The sequence below is a fragment of the Lissotriton helveticus genome, chromosome 7, assembly GCF_964261635.1.
Source record: "Lissotriton helveticus chromosome 7, aLisHel1.1, whole genome shotgun sequence".
NCBI classification, from domain to species: domain Eukaryota; kingdom Metazoa; phylum Chordata; class Amphibia; order Caudata; family Salamandridae; genus Lissotriton; species Lissotriton helveticus.
In genome coordinates this window covers 567,359,499-567,379,171 of record NC_136068.1, presented here as the reverse complement: position 1 = coordinate 567,379,171, position 19,673 = coordinate 567,359,499, and the positions used below count along the sequence as shown (strand labels likewise).

Sequence of the window (19,673 nt, the reverse complement as noted above, 5' to 3'; positions counted from 1 at the left end):
AGGAAATCTGGGAAGGCAAACCCTTCAATTTACAGGGTTACACATCCAGCTTTATTGCTGCCAGTAAAAACTCTAAACTTGGACGCCGATCGGGGGGTTTAATCCTTCTCTCTTCTATAGAAAAATTGGCGAGATGCATCCTATTAAAACACACATCACCGCCCCAAGTTGCATTCAGGCTTCAACGATCACGCTGTTCTTTAACGAGACAGCACAAAAGGTAATCTTGATAAACATCTACCTCCACCCAAAACATAAACTACAAGCATCAAAATAATTAATCAAAGAAGTAACAAGAATAATAGAAGAGGCCGATACTGATAAATTAATTTTGGCAGGAGACTTTAATATGCATCTTCTAGGGAATAACATAGAAGATGACCTCACGCAGGAATTAAATGACATATGGGAAATCCCAACCCAGGGACGCATAACGGTAAAGAAAACAACAAAGAACTCATACTACCTACTCTCAGAACTAGAACATCTGAACCTGAGGACCGTTAACGGACGCTTTAAGGAAGATAACCCCCCGGCACCAACATTTCATTCATCCAAAGCATCCTCCTACCTAGATTTCACCTTCACAACATTATCAATGTTCGACAAGATAACCTAATTTCAAATAGGGAACAGTACAATTAGCGACCATATGCCACAAGAAATGATACTTTACACAACAGCAACATTATATCAGGAGGCTGAAAAATCCATTGTTACAGTAGAAGCAACCAATCTTCATCGTATTAGGTGCAACTCAACTAACATAGACAAAGTAGTAGCAACAGCAAAAGAAGAACTAAAGGAAGCGTGCGACCACTTAGGCCACCCAATGGAAACCTGGGAAAAATTCACAGCCGCACTTGGCAACAAATTTCCTATCAGCAAAGGTCCAAAATGAAACAGAGCAAATGACTCTCCAAATTTGACAGGAATGAGTCCATCCTCCAAACAACTGAAAACATCAATAAAACAACAATTGCGGCAACTTCGGAGGTCACCTGAAAATCAAAATTTGCAGCAATCTCTACGAGCTTCAAAGGCCCTTCTTAAGAGAAGAAGATGGACCAGGAGAACGACAGTGAACAACAAATTGTGGGCTAAACTGTATCATGATGCCAAACAGAAAAACAGCGCAAAGTTTTGGCAAACAGTAAACAGATTACATCGGCCGAATCACTGTGGAATTAACTCCCACATCTCTGAAGAGATTTGGACAGCATTCCTCTTTAATCATTTTAATAACAAAGAAGGATCAGTTTTATACCCAAAAAGTGTAGAGCATGAGAGCTGCAACAGCGATGCAAAAGAGCTAATATATCTCTGCCAATTTCCTACTGGAGATAACAACAGCTCAGTACTTATCCAAGATCAACGAGTACCAACAGAAACCGAAGCATTAAATGCCGATTGGAGATTAAAGGAGGGGTACACCATCCAATCAATCAACGAGATAAAGTTACAAATAGCAAGGGGCCGACTGGCAGGAGCCACGGGTCATAATGGAATTCCTCCCATGCTGTTTAAAAACAATCCGGACTACTGGAGTACCGCACTTGAACCCGTCTTCAAGTACGCAATTAGAAAGTCTGCAATTCCAGAATCGTGGAGAGGTTCTATAATTAGTCCAATTTACAAACAGGGAACAAAGGCTGAGCCGAAAAACTACCGTCTAATAGCTCTGATCGACATCGAGGCTAAATATTTTGCAGGACTCCTCCTAAACGACATAACCATCTGGGCTGAAAAGAATCAAATAATACCATCAACACAAACTGGATGTCGGAAAGGGCAAGGAACAATCACCAACATAATGGCCCTGACCCTTTTAATGGACGCAGCTAAACAGGGGAAATACCCACTCTTCCTCTGCTTTATAGACTTCGTTGCAGCATTCGATCATGTAGATCGAACTACACTCTGGCAAAATTAGATGGCTGGGGGATTCCTCCAAACCTCCTACTTCAATTAAGGAACTTACACTCCAAAACATGGGTGAGGATAAAGCTCGGAGATGGTCGACAAATATAAAAAAAAATCCCCACCACTCAAGGACTTAAACAAGGGTGCGTCTTAGCCCCTATGCTATTCAACCTCTTTCTAGCGGACTTACCAGCGAAGTTGAACAGCTGTGCAGCCCACGCACCAAAACTAGGGAACTCTACTTTGTCGAACCTGCTTTACGCGGACGATTTAGTTCTGATAAGCAGGACCCCCATAGGCCTTCAGCATCTACTAAATGTCACTCAGACATACTCACAAGAAAACGCACTAAAAATAAACTACAATAAAACAAAAATAATGACAGTTAATTACCGCAAGAAGAAACATCTGAGCTGGTTCCTAGATGGCCACCGTTTGGAACAAGGAGTGAACTATAAATATCTAGGGCTATTGTTGAACCAAAAAAACTCATCCAAACCACAATTAGAAGCCCTGCGGAGAAAGGGGGTAACAACCTACCTAGCCATAAAGCCCCTTAAGAAGCTTTTACCAGACTTGACATTCGACCCTCTACTAAGGGTCTTGCAAGCAAAACTCCAGCCAACGATTACTTACAGGAGCGAGGTGCTGAAGGGAAGAGATGCAACAACTCTCGATAATATAATATCTAAATCATACCGAGCAATTTTCCATCTTCCGAAAATGGTCTCCCCGGCCCAAATACGATTGGAATTTGGGCTCCAAAAACAGTCCTTTGAACGTATGGGAGCATTTGTGAAATGTTGGCACAAAATTAAAGGCGATGACAAGGGAACCCTGAAAGACCAACTTTGGGAAGAGCTTTCCCGCCCAGGAAAAACGCCAGCAAGCATTTATCTTGAGGAATCTATTAAACACCTAGCTTTAAGAGAGCTGTGGGACGTTCAGTTAAACCATTTAACCTTCAAAAAAACGGTGAGAAAAGGTAACTTGTTTACTATCTGCAATCGAGGATAAGAAAACATTAGCAAGACGATCACATGACTGGATGGTCCTACATACATACAACAAATTAAAATCTCAGTTCTACCTGAAAATGGGATTAAAAATTAACATCAAGGAAAAATTCCTAAGACTCCGACTGGGGGTTGGTCCCTTTAAACAATTTCTGCCGCCCTGGGAAAAAAAAGATGGAGATCAACAGTGTCGGTTATGCGGCAGCGGTGTTGAGGATGCAATTCATGTTATATGCATCTGCATAAGGTTAAAAGACATTAGGGCTACCCTGTTAAAATCAGCATTCATTCAATACGGAGCCAGAACATGTAGACAAGCGCTAATGTTGTGCTTTAACCCGGATCTGATTCAGCTAAATTGCCGGCTAATGAAATTCCTTGATATAACTGCAAAAAGAATAAAATATGGGAAAGAGTAGCAAAAAGGCTAATCTTCATATGAACTGAATGGATCGTAACAAGTATAACCGTACATAAAATAATATAAGTAATAAGCAAAGCTAATTTATAGAATGTTTTAATAATTTGTACTATTTTAATATGATGTTAAACTTTTTATTATAGATCAATTTTATCACAAGAAATCTTCTATCCTTTGTATGCAACTGTTTTAATTAATCAAGCATAATAAAACTAAACTAAACTAAACTAAACTAAACCCAGCAACAATTATCCAATGGGAGGCTTAGGCTCTGGCAGTGGCAGGGTGCAGCAGTCTCTGGGAATAGAATGCAAGCCATAGTTTGTCGATGACTTCTTGGATTTGTGATCAGCATGATGGCATCATCATTAAAGTGGTGATACACAATCATGCCTGCCTGAACAGGCGTATGCTGGCCTGTCAATGAACATTTACCAGCCAGTCACCATGCAATGTATGTTATTCTTTTTATTTTTAATTTGAACAATTAATATTGAGACCACCACCTGCAGGGTCAGAAATTGTAGCCCCGGCCCTGTGAAAGAAGTGCCGGTGCTGAGCAACTGAAAGCACCTGCTCAAATTAAGCACTGCGTCAGAGTAGCAAATAAATTCCATAAGCAGTAACTTTAAAAAAATGGATTTGATATGCAAGTTATACTGTCCTGAAACAACAGCAAAAATTATGCATTGTCATGAGCACAGGGTGTACCCACACCAGAAAGAACTGTCACTCATATCGAGTTTATTTTTTCGCAAATGCACCACAAGTTATGGGTGGAAATATGCGCATGGCATTTTCAATTAATACTACCATATTTACCTAAGGCACAGGTTTTCACTTTGAGTAAACAAAGTGATTCTGTCATTTTTTTACCTTTGTCATTTTGGAAACAAAAACTATTTGTCTCTAAAATGCTAAATTTTCGTTTTAGTAAATACGTTCTTAGCCCAAACAATAGCATTCTGTACAATACAACATCTTTTATTATAAAACCAGCTTTTCATTCGTAATTTACTGAAAAATACTTGACATTTTCTGAAAATATACCATTTTACAACATAAAATGCCACATTTTAGTTCTTAATATTTATAACAAAACATATTGCCTTAATATTTTCTTTAAGTATATTAACAACCTCAAATGCCAGCTAAATCAGAAGCCTCACAGAGTGGTAGGAAGTATCATGCGTTACATCCTCAGGCAGACCCAGAAAGAGACAGCTAAACTTCAGGAGGCAAACATGCTCCCACATCCTTACAAAAACCCACCTATTTGTTTCGATACTTTTCATAGGTATGTGTGTTAAACTTTAAGTGAAGTTATAAATGTATGCATTGTTTTTATATACTTTTATGACTAGCTAAGCCGAAAAAAGTTTTTTTTTCATTGATGTCCAACAATATTTTACACTTCCTCACCTAAAAAATCCTATTAGTTTATTATAAATTTTTTATCTCTGGCCCTTTCCAAATGTATTAAAATTTCCAAGATAGTATTAGTAGATACACAGGTCCTTCAAGGGAATTCTATGACCCATGTCCTCCAGCTCCAGAGAAAAGAGACCTGCCACAAATCAAGTGTATTTTATGTGGCAGATCAAAGATGAGATGGGCTCGCCAGAGAAATCTCTACATTGTACAACTATGGATTTTCCTAATTGAGCTTTCTTGACTATATGTTGTGGCTACGGAGGCCCATCTCCGACATACAGGAACGGCTCAAAGTTACGACCTTCGCAAATACCTTTGTACTCAAACAAATAGCCAGTTGTGCCCATATCTGAAACATCTAGTTTCCTATGTAAAAGCGAAACACATTGTGGGGCTGGAGCAAATATTAACCCGACCAAGCAGAACGAATAGAAAGATAAAATGTATAATCGTAAGCGATATCCGGGGAACCGCCTGAACAGGAATTTTTTTTTATCTTGGTTCCTTCTAATGACCTTTTGCTTGGCTTCTGTTCCAGGATGTGTGGAGGGACCTACGGCCCGTGACTGCTGGCTAGGAGGTAGAAGGTGAGCAGTGCGTGAGCCTGCAAAGAATCAGCACTGGAGTGTTGGCCCAGCGGAAGCACCGCTCAGACACGAGAGAGGGTGTGGGGGGACATTGTGGTGTTGTGCACCGAAGCGCCCACAGGGGTAGGCTCCTGAACAGTGCGAGACACAAAGAGCTGGAGGACCGGCGAAAGCGGAGCTTCCCCCAGGTGGAGCATTGAGGGAGTCCTCGGAAGGGCAGGCCCGAGTTGTATAATCCTGCTAGCGGCAATGACTGAAGGTTCATCAAGCTCGCGCAGCAGCAGGGGGAGGCGTGCGCCTCGCGCGGAAGCAGCGGGGAGGAGGGGGGCCTGCGCGATTCACTTGCGGGAGCGATAATTGCTACCATATAGCAGGGCTCGCGCCCGCAAGTAAATCGCCTGACGTGCACACGTTGCAGGCAATTGAAGGCAATGGAACGCGTGCACGTTTTTGGCTGAAAAGCCGTACTAATAACACAAGGTCTTTTTGCCTATGTAGCGCATGCGCGCTGCATAGGCGAAACCTGAAAACCAAGAAGGAAAGAGATGAGATGAGGTGAGGAGTAAGTGCCCTGCCTGCTTGTACTTCAGCTTCATCGCTCACTCTGAAGAGCTTTATCTCCGCCCATAACCGAAGCCCCCAAAGCTGACAGGTTACTACACCGAAACAGTCCTTCTACATTACAACAGAATACTCAGAGCTCATGTCACGCTAATCAACAAAGTGGCACCTTTAGTAATTCATCTACTTCATTGAAAGGATGCTTTTCTTTTTCAGAAAGAAGAGATTGTTGCAGAAAACAAGGAAACTGTTCTTGTTTGAAATGCACTGATTGAATTTTGATCTATGTTTAATTGGGTAAACGTACTTCTACTCAATTTGAAACTGAAAGCGATATTAAAGCTGGAATTCCCCAATTATGTGGCCTCGCGCTCCTATCACGTGATCACCAGAAGCAAAGGGTTTTTCTTTTTTACTTACCAATTGGACTTGCAGTTCGAGTCACGGAGAAACCGCCTGCGAGTATCACACCGGAGGCTCAAAGGAAGGTGAGATACTATAAGTTACTGCTTGCAGAATATATTGGTTGCTAATAACGTCTAGCGCTCCCTACCAGAGGCGCAACTAGAGCCACATTTTGGGGGGCTAATTACAATTTCGGGGAGGGGGAGTTAATTCTTCCAGCAATATGCAGAGTGGAGATGCAGGGCCTCTAAAAAGGGGTGAAAACACAACAAAGCCTCATTAACAAGTAAATGGTCTTCTAAAGACCTGTGAAGTATTCGGTGCGGCTGCAATAAGACGGTTGCCAGCCAAGGAAGCTGTCTCTTCCCGGGCTAACACACGGCAACGACGATCCATGTTGAATTGGGTAAATGTATTATTTTTGCAAGTGGTTCTAAAACATATATAATTCTGAAGACGTAAACTGTATTAAGGTCTCTAACCATCAAAAATATAAACACTTATTATATTTTGAATGTATTTCCACAAGTTTGTTGCACACTGTATGCTGTAATATATCAAACTGTTTCATTTCAAGACGCTGATAGCTTTTCTTTGACTTAAGTGAAGGTGGGCTGAGGATTAAAGTGAATAGTACAATAGTAAAAGGAGGCAGGATTGCTATGTTGCAGCCTCGTCTATCAGTCACGGACCCACGTGCATGTGCTGATTGCAAGTCAGCATTCTGGACTGACCTTGTAGCATTCCCAGGAGTTGACTCGACTTGTTTGCCCCATTATATCAAAAATGACATAAAATATGCCAGTGCCAGAATTCTGCAGTTTATGCTGTCCATATACCATAGGTGACTGCTATGTCAAAAATTACCTCAGTATGTCAGGGCCAGCATTTTGTCATTGATGCCACTCTCCTGTATGCCAGGTGGTCCCCCTTTATGACATGAATTACCTCTATTGTGCTAGTACCAGTATTTGCCACTGGAGTCCACTTACCAAGAATTTCCTCAAGTACACCAGCATTATTCTACTGGTGCCCTGAATTACCTCTAGTATGCCAGTACCCCTTAACACCAAGAATCGCCCCAGTGCCCAAGTGCTAGCATTTTGTCACAGGTGTCTGTAATGTTAAGAAATGCTGGAAATATCCCAGCATTAGTATTTTTCTCTTGGTATCGCTAAGATGATAATTATCTTCAGTGTGCCAGGGCTAACAACAAACAAAACATTACATCACATTCTCACACATAAGCGCATTCATCAGCCAGAATAGTTTGATTCCAGTGGCACAGTGAGCTCAGGACCCACATCTGGGCATACCTGGCACACTTAGGGCAAGAAAGCTAAAGACAAACAATAGATGGCCGGAATGCAGAACAAATCAAAACATTCACCCTCAGTCAAGAGATCAGGGTTGAATCCATCATTCTTTTGCTCACCATGCCACCCCAGTTTAGACCTTGCCATATGCAAATCAGTCTTGACCCTGTGCCTCATGGGAAAAGTCCAGCCCGAAGTGACAAGACAGGTCCTCCCTGGACCCGGAAACAGGCATCCTAGGACCGCTTTCGGGGTTTCACCCCTCATTAGCCAGAATAGCTTGAAGTGGGCAGAAAAGACAACAGTAAAATAAGGACCCCAAACGTCCATCTTGCTGCGATGAAAGTTACCCAGGATTTTGTCTGGGCCCAGTGCCTTATTAGGGATGATTTTAAAAATCACATATCTGACTACTTGCAGTATAATACTAGACATCTCCGCTCTGTCTTGAACATATCTCAAGCCCACTAACCTATCAAAGCTAGAAGTTGCTGAAGAAGAACTAGCCTCTCCTATTACAGAACATATTCTACAAAAATGTGTGACCCAATCAGCAGCAGGGACATTAGTCTACACAATATGAAATCCCTCTGCGGAACCTGAAGATACCGCATTCCAAAAATACGTCTGATCCCCGTTTTGTGCTGCCTCTTTTGCTTCCTCCCACTCCCTGTTGACTTGGCAGATAGTCTTTTTGTAAGCAATGCTTTTGGTTTGGATCTCTAACCTATCTTGCTGCTTGATGGCTTGCACCAGGGCAGCCATGACCCGCCTACATCAGGGATTAAACCATGTTGGAGGGGACTGCTTCCCTGCAACGTTTTTAGCTTCCACAAGGAAGAGTCTATAGAGATCTCCACACACTTTAGTATGGCCTGCACTGATCTTCTCCTGTTTATCACTGAAATCTGCCTGCTTGAACTTGAGTAGTAGATATTTCAAATGTGCTACTACTATTTTATAGACTGCCCCCACCCTTTGCTCAGAATGAGACATTTGACACCATTTTACTCTGTGCAAGTTGTTGGTTGGCCTCAATCTGCTGTCAATGGGATCAGGAGAGCTAGGTAACATTCCACAGAATGGAAGAGATATGACACTGGAGAGTGCATTATGATCACTTTCCTGTCTCAGAAGGACCTCCATATTGATTAAATAAGGGCAGGTCCACAAACCCACCAGAAGATAATCGATAAGGCTAGTGCTGGAAGGGAACTTAAAAGTATGTTTTCCATCTCTATCAGATGCAGTTCTGCCATTACAAGCATGTAAGCCCTGGTTCAATGCTATAGCAAAAATGTGGAAGACTAAAGGTAACCAAGTTAGAATTGGAGGAATTACTAGCTTGGAAATGGACCATACACACTCTTCTTCCTGTGCAAAGCCACTAAATTGCCCTCTAGGGGTTCGAATTGACAATTGATATCTCCTCCTATTAATTTCCAAACTCCAGCCAGGGATGATGCCAAATGTGTGATTAACAGCTCCTGGGCCGGGAAAACTCTATTTTACGCTCCAGGTCTGAGATACACATTTAAAATATACATAGTAAAATGTGGAAAAAAACAGGAGATACAAAAAATATCTGAGAAAGAAATTGTAAGTTCCTCCATCTTGCAAGATAGGGCTGTGCCCACTCAGCTAATTTGACCCCCTGATAGCCTCCTCTAATCAGAAGATAAAGCTGCCTTACTAAAGTTTACACATTTCATCCAGCGCATTACCTTTGTACACAAAGTCTCTTGAAAAAAAAGAGGTAATAAAAATCAATGAACTGAGTCCAGTCAGGGCAATCCAGCTTAGAAAAGGGCCCATCAATTTTCCAGGAGAGTAGTTGCAAAGGGAGAGCTGAGCTAGGTACAGCTGAAGCATTTGTAAAGTCAGACCCTGCCCTCCCTCCTCTTTCTTTGCAGGGCCAGGGATCTAGGGATGCATCATTAAGAGGAGCCATCTTGGTATTGTTAAAGTTAGGCCTGGACTGGGTCAGAGCCATACTGACTATGAAAAGGGGATCAGATGGGTCCCCTGCGGGTATGGGTGGCTCTGTGATTAAATCTATCACTGACAAGGCTCTCTGTCTTAAACTTCTTATTACCACCGGATAGCTCATAACTGGAGAGTCACCCATCATGACCAGCTTAGGTCGCCCAGCTATGATATATAAGGGGACCTACTTCCTGGTAATTAAAAATCTTTCAAAAATGACCTAGTGGAACGCTTCAGTTCATCCACATCTCCCCAGATTCCAACATGCATTGTCTCAGACTGAGCGAACCTATGAAAATCTGCTAGGGAGGTTTGTCAATCAACCTCAGCAAGGACATCAAACTGGTTAGAAGTGGAAAAGCCAAACATGCCTTGTTCACTAGCAGGGAAGGTAGATACATGCAACAGGGCAGAGACCAACTCAGCACGCTGATGCTGTTTGGGGGGGGGCTGCTGACCTATAAAAGGGTTTGTAAAAATAGGCCAATAGCACCAAATTGGTACATGAAGAGCTCACCCGTCTACTGTGGTATCCCATCAGTAGATGTTCCACCGAATAGGGAGACTTAAAATTGATGACCACACAGTCTCCAGATCTATCCGCCTTGCCAGGGCCTAACCACCAACCCTACGAGTTAGTAGGATCTTATTTGCAAGGGAAAGGGGAAAATTTCTATTTATCACCAACCAATCCAATAGTTTATTGGTAAGTTCACCCGGGGGTCTCTCGCTGTCACTTTTGCAACTGTGGGACCTCTACCAAAGTACCAACATAGGAGCAGGAAGCTGGAAGCAGGTTATTCACTGGGTGACTCTGAAATAGAATACGGCTTTCTGCCAAGGACAGTCTAGATCTGAGTACACTACCGTAATACCCATTTTAGGTTCATGCCGGCCCAAGTACCCACTTTAGCTGAAGAGTAGGGAATTAATTACGGACTGTGAACCATGTGTGGAAGGCTGAGCAGGTATAGGGCTATTTAATGCCACTCCATCTGATACAGTGGAATTCAAAGGGGTTAAGGAGGTACACTGGCCAGACTTGGCTGTAACTACAAGGGCAGTACTTAAGGCCTGCAAACATAGGAATGACTTGCATGAGACCCCTGAGGCCTTGTTCAATTGTCTGCAATAGATCTAAAAGTGGAGAAAGTGCAACAGCAAGTACATTTTTAACTCAGTGTTTAATCCTCCTTTCAGTTGAATGGCCAAGCAGGAGTGGAGTGTGTTCCATTGCCTACGGAGGAGTTTTTAGAAGGTCTTGAGGCGCTCTTGGAGTCCTTGGCGTCAGAAATGAAACAATTTTCCAACTTCTTTGAGGTAGCTGGATGATGACCCTGCACCTGTGCCAACCGCCTAGGTTGCTTGGTGAACACCGATGGTTAGGGGCTGGCCTCCCGAGGCACCTCAATTATACAAGGGTTTTGTGATAAATCAGGAAGGAGGACCTCTCTACCATCATAATCCAGAAGTGCAGTCAAATGATCAGCTACTGGCATATTACGAATGGATGGGGAAATAGAGCTCGTGACTGGTATTAATGCTTACGAGTGTCCAGAGCCCAAGTCCAATCTCCTCTCTGTGAGTTCTATTTCCGTGGAGGTAACTCCTGCAGCTCCTTGCAACATTGCAACATCCTATCCATCAAAGTGGTCTTGGAAGAGAGAGAAATTGGAGGAGCACCCCCATGGCGTATCTCTTTCCAGTCGTATATGCTGCACTGCGTCAATGGCAGGAGAGATGCCTTATGGCAGATAAAGAGTCTGAAATGCAACAAGCTTTAGGGAGACCTGACAGAACCCACAATCCCCAGGGTCTCGCAGGCCTCCGCTCACATCAAGGAACAGACCACAGTGTTTTTTTTTGTGTTCTACGCCTGATGCACAGATTACCTCTCTTCAGGACGCTAAAGTTGATATACAGTACAATGAAGTACAAGGCAGTACAGAACAGAATAGTAAGTGGCCAGCATACATCCTCTTACCTCCTCCCCTGGTCTTGCTGATGCCGCCACCACTCACACATGAATGAAAAAGATGTTGTTGTGGTCTGTAGTTCATAGAATCAGGAAGATAAGTAGAAACAGAAGTAATTGGGGCTAATGCTGGAGCTGGAACTTAGGCAAAAGGAAATGAGAGTCTCTAGTTTTCTAGGCATCCAAGACCCTCATCAGTTCTCCTTTAAGGGCAGCTGACCCTCCCGCCTGCAATAACCCCTCCTCCAGGCTGGAGGTTTCACCAAGCAAGCATAGTCCCTTAAGAGCTGGTTCAAGGTCAATTGTGGAGATCCACAGGGCTGGACTTGCCGTAGCGGGCACCAGGCGTTTCCTTGGTGGGCCGCTAGGGTGGGGGCCCTTTTTGTTACCGGGGGTCAGCAATATCGGCCCCCTGTAAAGAAATCAGCCAAAACCGGCCCTCGCAAACTTCTCGGCTACACTCCCCTCACCGGCCGATGGGGGTGAGGAGGGGAGGGCTGAGTTGTGTGCCAGGCCGGTTTCAGTTCCAAGTCGCGCAATGGAGCGACCAACACTGCCCAATCAAGCCGATCAAAGTCACCTCGTTCTGCCATACAGTCAAATCCATCTTCCACCACAAGTGTAATGGGTGAGTGATGGAGAGGTGGGCACAGCAATGAATGTGCTGGCACAATGGTGCCAAGGAACCACTGGGGCACTATGCCCATATTGGTAGCTGTGCTGGTGGGTGCAGAATGGGCTGAAAATGGCTGGAATAAGCGGTTCAAGAGCCGTTAGACCGGAGGAAAAGAACAAAAGTGCTCCAGCGCATCGATCTCCCCTCTGCTTCTGTGACTTCCGTGGTTTCCATGGTGCGTGTGTGGGTGGACACGAACATAGCTTCTGGGGGAGGAAGTAGTCAATCCACACGTTAAAACAAAGAAGTGAAAACAAAAATTGGCTTTTATCTCCCAATCTGTTTTTCTTAGGTTAACACTGAGCAACAGAAACAAGATGTTTATGGCAACATCTTAATTTTTTTCTTTGTTACAGGTCATTACAAAAAAGGCAAAATATCTGCATACTTCTGAACAATCTGAGACACATCATTCTTTTTTCCTGACTTACATAGTATACTGATTCTAATATTTTGCAATAATTACTAACACATTTTTGGTATACTTAACTGTGGTCTTGTTCCTCCATATGGTCGGAGAGCTCCTCAGTGAGTTGAAATGTCCTTATAAATTTCTAGATGGGTTCTTTATTATATATACCCCTTCAGTACCCATCTAAGCCTCTTGCATTCCACGAACTAATGTGAACCATATGACAATAGCTAACCCGACAATTATTGGATGAAAGTAGGGGAATGAGAACTGATAGATTCCAAAGCAGAAAAAACTACTTGTTGCATCCTGCCGCCAATAAAATGAGACTACTACTTCCTACTCAAACACATACCTACCTTCTGATTTAGATTTTAGCCCCTTCTCTTTCCTATCAACTTGAATTTCCTTCCCAAACAGGGATATGCTCCCATATAGCCATTAGTATATATTTTATGTTTCTCTTTCTTTCCATGGTTCTTATCCTCTTTCACATACATTATTTCACTTGTCATTTTTTTGCGGAGGCAGATTTCTAATACTAATAAGAAGTAGTTACTGCTGGGAAGAGAAGGGTGGTGTGAGAAAGTGCCATATTTCTTGCATTGATATGCCCCCACTTTTTTCTGAACTGCTGATGTACTTTGACTGAGTGTGCCCTGTGTTCCTGCCAACCAGGTACCCAGGGCCTGTGTTCCTTCCCTAAAACTATGCTGAAACAAAAGACCCAATTGTCATCTCTGGCCACCTGTCAGGCCCTAGTAAATGGTACCCTAGGTACCCAGGGCATGGTGACCATAGAAGACCCCCCGAGGGCTGCAGCACTTATTGTGCTACCCTCAGGGACCCTGTACCCTGGCACCCACACACTGCCTTTGCAGGCTGAGTGCCTAAGTACAGAACTATAACAAGAGTCGACATGGCACACATCCAAGGGCAATCTGCGAAACTCTTTTGTTCATGCTTGGTGCAGCCTGTTCTTTTTCAGTCTCCCTAAAGTGAATATAGGACAACCTCACCAAGTGGATGCTGGCTGCTCTGGAGCATAAACAAAAACTTGAGCTTGGCTTTAATAGGATTCTGTTCTCGGCTATGTGACATCCACACAGACGGTGAACTCCGAAGCAGAGCTCAGCTGACTTGCCCAAGATGCTGCCACACAATGTGCATCTGAGGTCTCAGGGCTATTGTGCAACAGTGACCACACTGCTTGCAGGTGCTGCTGCAATAGAACTGATGTCCGGCTTACTGTTCATATTGTTAATAGTAGAAGTGGACTACCCAATGAAAGCTCAAGCCTGACTCTGACTCAGCCCTATTTCCTCAGGGTCCTGTGAGTCAAGTCATGTTTTCAGTACCTGACTGCCTTCTCCAGCGATTGGGTCATCTGATGAAGGCCTACTCATTATGACACTAGTATAAATAGGGGACCCCCTCTTGAATACTTCTGGCCAGGGAAAAGAGAGGAAAACAACAATACAGCAAAACAGAATTCGCTTGTGGCCTAACTACTTTCATCTTATGACATAGTTCTCATAATTCACAAGAGTCCTTCAAAGAATGACAGAAACTTTCTTTAATTATGTTCACATTAATTTATTCATTTTTTTGTATCAAAAACTATTTTCACTTTTTTTTAAATATATTTTTTCCTTTTGGAATTCGTTATGTTCTTTTAATCAATACATATAAATAGTAAAATACAAATCATCATGTGTATATTTCTCAAATTTTATATACAAAGCAGAAAAAATACCCAGCATACCGCACACCTACACATTCAAACACACTTGCATACTATTCATATATACATCTACACACAATACCCTTCTCATCCAGAACAGTCTCTTGTCTTCTGTGGCTAAGGTAACACAGATTATTATGTGAATTTCTACGCCAGGTCAACGCGCATTTCGGTGGGCTTGTACCACCTTCTTCAGGACCTTGACAGAGAAAAGTTTGTGCGGACACAGGGTATCTGGAATAAAAAATACAACATAATATATCTATGCCATTTAATAGAAGGACAATTAATTACATGTTGCAATATATGCCTATGAATAATACTTTTGGTTGCATTGGAGTACACGTTCTCTGACATATCACAAGCAACTGGGAGATACAACTCTCTAAACTTCCTTATTAGAGTTTCTCTTTTACACATAAATAAATATTCATAGTATCCAGCAATATGCCAAAAAGACCCCAGCAAAAATCATTTTGACATCAGTTCAGAAAGAGAAGAAAGGGAAAAAAGAAAAATCAAAGATAAAGAACAGATAGTCCCTCTTGACCATAGTGTCCCTTGTTACAGCAATTATTTATCTAAAACATTCTTACCCTTTAATAACTGTGATGAAGCGCAAATGCGCAATCAAACGTTGAATGGTTACTTGTTTAAGTTGTCAGTCCTGAAACAATAGTAAACACTAACAAACCATCAAATATCCCTTGTGGTTTTGTTACTAGAAGGCCAAGATTTTAACAGAGAAATCCTTACCTATTAAAAACATACGTGTAAGGACTTTGTTATTATATGATTTGGACACTCCCAAGTAGAGTCTTTGGCGGAGTTCTCTAAAAAAAATATAAGGACATATATATATATATACGCCTCACAGTTAGTCTAATGTTTTTCCACAAGAAAAGAGAAAATCAACACGATTATAAATCAAGCTGACCTTGTTGGCATCAAGAGGTTTGACTTTATATATGTTCTTCTAGTGGGTTACGATTCAACGATTTTTTATCCTTTCAGTTCTGTATTCAGACAGTGGTGCTTTTCAGGAAGCCTGAAACAGTATGTAAAACCACAGACATATCACTCATTTGCCCAAGGCCCTGTCAGTTGTAGTCAAAGTCCTAACATACAACTTGTCAAAACGCTCTTCTATTCAGAGCGGGCTGCTTTGTGAGGCCAGCAGTCACCCAGTAAAAGTATAGTTCTCATCTCAATGGCTTCCTCTTCCTCAAATATATTATCCCTGTCTGTGTGGTCCATATTGTCCCGTAAGTTGTATCTGTCCATACTAATACCACACAACTCGCTCTATCATATCTGTTAAATACACATGGACAAGATCGCAGTAGCGCTCATTTATTCGCCCATAGCATATATAAATGCACTAACGTGGAAAAAGATGGCCTATGTCAGAAGCAGCAAATGTTCATGTCTAATTTAGAAGGCCGACATGCACCGAATGTAACTATAGGGCGCGTTACCCTCATGACATGATCCTACACTAATCCCAATTGTTGAACCCAACCCCTCACTCGCCCAACTATGTATGAAAAAGGGGGGCGCACTGCTGACTCGAGTGCATACGTTTTCCCTACTTCCCACCAACTCAACACACAGCTTACCGTCCATTTCTTCTTGTGTCACCGAATCTAATCCATTTGAAAAGGCGCTGTGAGGGGAAACTTGCTCTTTCTTGTTTTCGTCTGTCAGATTCCTTCCGACAGTGGTGAGTTTTTGGATACCGAGGCAGTAGCCTCATTACTCCACATTCATTTCGAATTTTTTAGTCGCTGTTTAGGTTGTCTTATTGATGTGTGACTCTTTGTCACAGTTGGGGTTGTATCACTTGGTCAGCTCAGTGATGGGCCGCGGGTAGCGGTCGAGTGAGGGGAAACTGCACCTGAGGCCAGTTTAAATATCGTCAGTGGCGCGGAGGATAGGGTCACGTGCAATTGAGGCTTTGTTTGTGGGTTGTACCTTGATGTCGATCTAGACCTGCATAGTAAGAACGGGCGCCATCTTGTAGTAGGATAAAACAACAATTTTGACTACTTAGGTACTTGTACCCGCTAAATACAATAAGTGTATTTCTATTTTATTTAGCTATTCTATTTTCTCCTGGCTTTGTACAAATAAAAACCTAAATATCACATATCTAATCATTTTCTATCAAATGTCAGAAAATTTCGGTTTATTTTATAAACATGGCCACTCGTTGATCTTGGCATCAATACATCATGATTTCAACGGGATATTACCTCGATAGGTCAACATGACAATATGTCGAAAACACTGAGCCCAAATTCACGACGTCGGTGTGAATATAAAAATAGGACCAACTTCACGCCGTGGGTGTAGATACAAACATAGGACCAACCTCATCACTGCAAAATATGCGCCATTTTGGAATGTACTATAAATGATTTAGCGTCATATTGGAAAAATATAGAGTGGAAAAAGGCTCATGATGTATAATCTTTTTAAGGTGAGGCAGATGCTGACTATTCTAAGTGAAAGGCAATATTGAAAGCTGACACACTTCCGGCTCAGGGGCATTTCCGGTCTTGAGCGGTCTAGTCGCTCATGCTGATCTTTGCACGCCCTTCTAAAATCCATGACAGGGCGGATGCGCCAAAGGCAAGCCCATCTGCACCCGTCCGTGCCTGGCCTAGGACAAAAGACCCCTGCACAAAATAAATTAATTAATGAGAGGCTATCCTACCCAGAAACGAACTGCTTATACTCCGGTCCAATCCCAGTTGCCCTACGCTGAATATGCTGGCAGAAACTAAGGATTGCATAAACTGCCAGATGTCATTTAAATTTACTAAAACAAAGGGACTAATGCTGCAACATACCCACCCTATCAGGAAGTCTACCAAAGTCATTAAGGCTGGACTAATCAATGCACGGTAATCAGTAAAACTCAACACAGAAATGACCGAACTAATGGAAAGACAAAATCTTGATTTAGTTTTCATTACAGAAACATGGGCAGACGACGCCTCAGATTCAAATATAGCATTAGTCATACCAGAAAGCTATTCAATGATCCGGGCAGATAGAAAAGGGAAAAGAGGGGGGCCTGGCTATCATCTTCCGGGACCAACTGAGAGCCTGGGACTCGGACCTGGGCAGTATCCCGGACTGCGAGACCCTATCTTTTCAGATTTCCATCACAAACAACTATACTTGGAAATGTCTCTTGGTTTATAGACTGCCTAGGGCTAAAACTCCTCTGATTCAGCTATTAAGTCCGTTCTTAGAATCTAGCGTAAAAGACTCAGACTTTACCATCCTGGGCGATTTTAATGTACACTTAGAAAAGAGCTCAGATAGAAATACGATAACATTGACTAATACAATGTCTAACATATCCATAGAGCAGATTGTTAAGCAAGACACAAATGTGGCAGGGCACACCCTCAATTGGATCTTCACCTCAAACACCAACATCGAGTTTGTGGAAATACTGCCCGTTACTTGGTCAGACCATAAAGTAATACAATTTACTTTAAAGCTAGAGCAGGTCACAGATGTTACTGCTCCCCAGCCTAGGTATGTCACCATCCAGGACTGGGCTAAGGCCTTCTCCTATTACAATCAAAAACAGCACATCTCTGCTAACATTCAGGAAAGAGGTAAAAACCTGGTTGTTCACAGCTTAGATATAGCACTGTACCCGGTAGTCCATCGACTTAGCGCCAAGACGCCCACGGGCAATCGTGCGCTTTATAAATTCACAAATCAAATCAAATCAAATCATGCTCATTATATGAATCTAATGAAAAAATCATGCCCCTCTGACCTCAGCTCTCAATTTTGTCAGTCTAGGTTTCTGCCACAGAGGACACATGGTAGAATAACAATGACACGAGGTATGTAAACTTGAAATGTGTGCCTTTTATCTACACAATTTGCACCCGTTGGGCAGTGATTAGAGCATAAATTGTAATTCTGATTCATATGTAAAAATCCGGTGGCATCTGAAAAGGATTTGCACCACTCTAGGAACAAGGGCCTAAGTTGGTTAATGATAAATCATATTAATGCTGCTATTGAACTGCAAAAGCGTTGGAATTATTGTCAAGTACGTGTGTCCATGTAGCTACTTTTGAGACAAAAAAGTTCTTCAAAGAGGCGTGTCACTTTCATGTAGAAAGAGCTTAAGTGCCCTATTTCATTTAAAACAACAGTGGCACAGCTAGTTAATGCATGACTTGCAAACACCCCCCTACCCCCTTCTCTTCTATGCTCCAAGGACTATTTGACAACTTTACAAAAGACCCACTTGGTCTCATATTGTACAGTTAAGCTCACACATGGATGAATACTTATAGAAAGAAAGGAGAAAAGTATAAGTGCAGGGCTTTAAGTGGGATAAAAATGGGGAGTCTCTGAAGGGGGCGTGGCCGATGTAATTAAGGGCGTGGCTTAAGAATGCATAAGCTAAAAATCTATGATTAGCACAGTGTGTGCCGCCTGATTGCTATTTTGCTGCTTCTGTTATTGCATTCAGATATATAATACAAACCTGCCAACTTGAAGAACAATCTCATAGTGTGCGGAGGGTGCGGGCCTGGTGCCAAAAAGTACTACGAGCGACTTTTGAACCCCATCCCGCCTCTCCAAGTTCCCCCTAAAAAACAAGCATTTGCAATGCAATAGGTCTCGCATTTACGAGAACTTGAGCTAAAATAGATCAATAAAAGGCATTGTCATTTATAATGCCAATAGTTCAAACTCTCGCAAATGCGAGGCCTTTTGCATTGCAAATACATTTGGCGCTGGTGCTATAAAAAAAAATAAAGTTGGGAGAGAGCTTGTCCTGCAGGCAGGACAAAGCTACTTGAGCAAATAGTGCTCAGAGGTTGTAATTAAAGCCTACAGAGTAACAACACGTAACGGGGGTGTCGCCATGGGAGGTTACAAAATGAGACAAGGCGCTAGTAAGGATGGACTTTTAAGCCTATTGACTAATAAACAGCCAGTTTGCAGTTGACAATAATGAAACAAACCAATGAAAAATTAGGGCAGAGAATCGGCGGAGCTTCAGGTCCCTACCTGAATACAGCATGCCTTGCAGAGCAGCGCATGCGCTGCCCAGGCTCGACCTAAAAAAGCTTGCTGAAACTGGTGCCATGTCATGGGTTGTTTTCACACCCCTTAATGGAAGTCTGCAGTTCAAAGCCTTGGAAAACGAGTTGAAAACAACTATTT

The 19,673-nt window shown here is 42.5% G+C and overlaps 1 protein-coding gene across 5 annotated transcripts in view; it reads left to right on the top strand.

The window, feature by feature from the left end:
* Nucleotides 1-19,673, top strand: part of LOC144768757 (interferon-induced very large GTPase 1-like) — a 690,917-nt gene that overhangs the window by 27,616 nt on the left and 643,628 nt on the right. Inside the window, exon 1 of one of the 5 annotated variants that reach the window (XM_078652663.1) lies at nucleotides 6,159-6,430. The exons of 3 other annotated variants lie outside the window; for them this stretch is intronic. In XM_078652663.1, coding sequence (XP_078508789.1) covers nucleotides 6,228-6,430 — 203 coding nt within the window. In that variant the 5' untranslated portion in view covers nucleotides 6,159-6,227. Of the gene's footprint in view, nucleotides 1-6,158; nucleotides 6,431-19,673 lie in introns of those variants that run through there. One more of the 5 variants, XM_078652662.1, reaches the window with a different exon arrangement.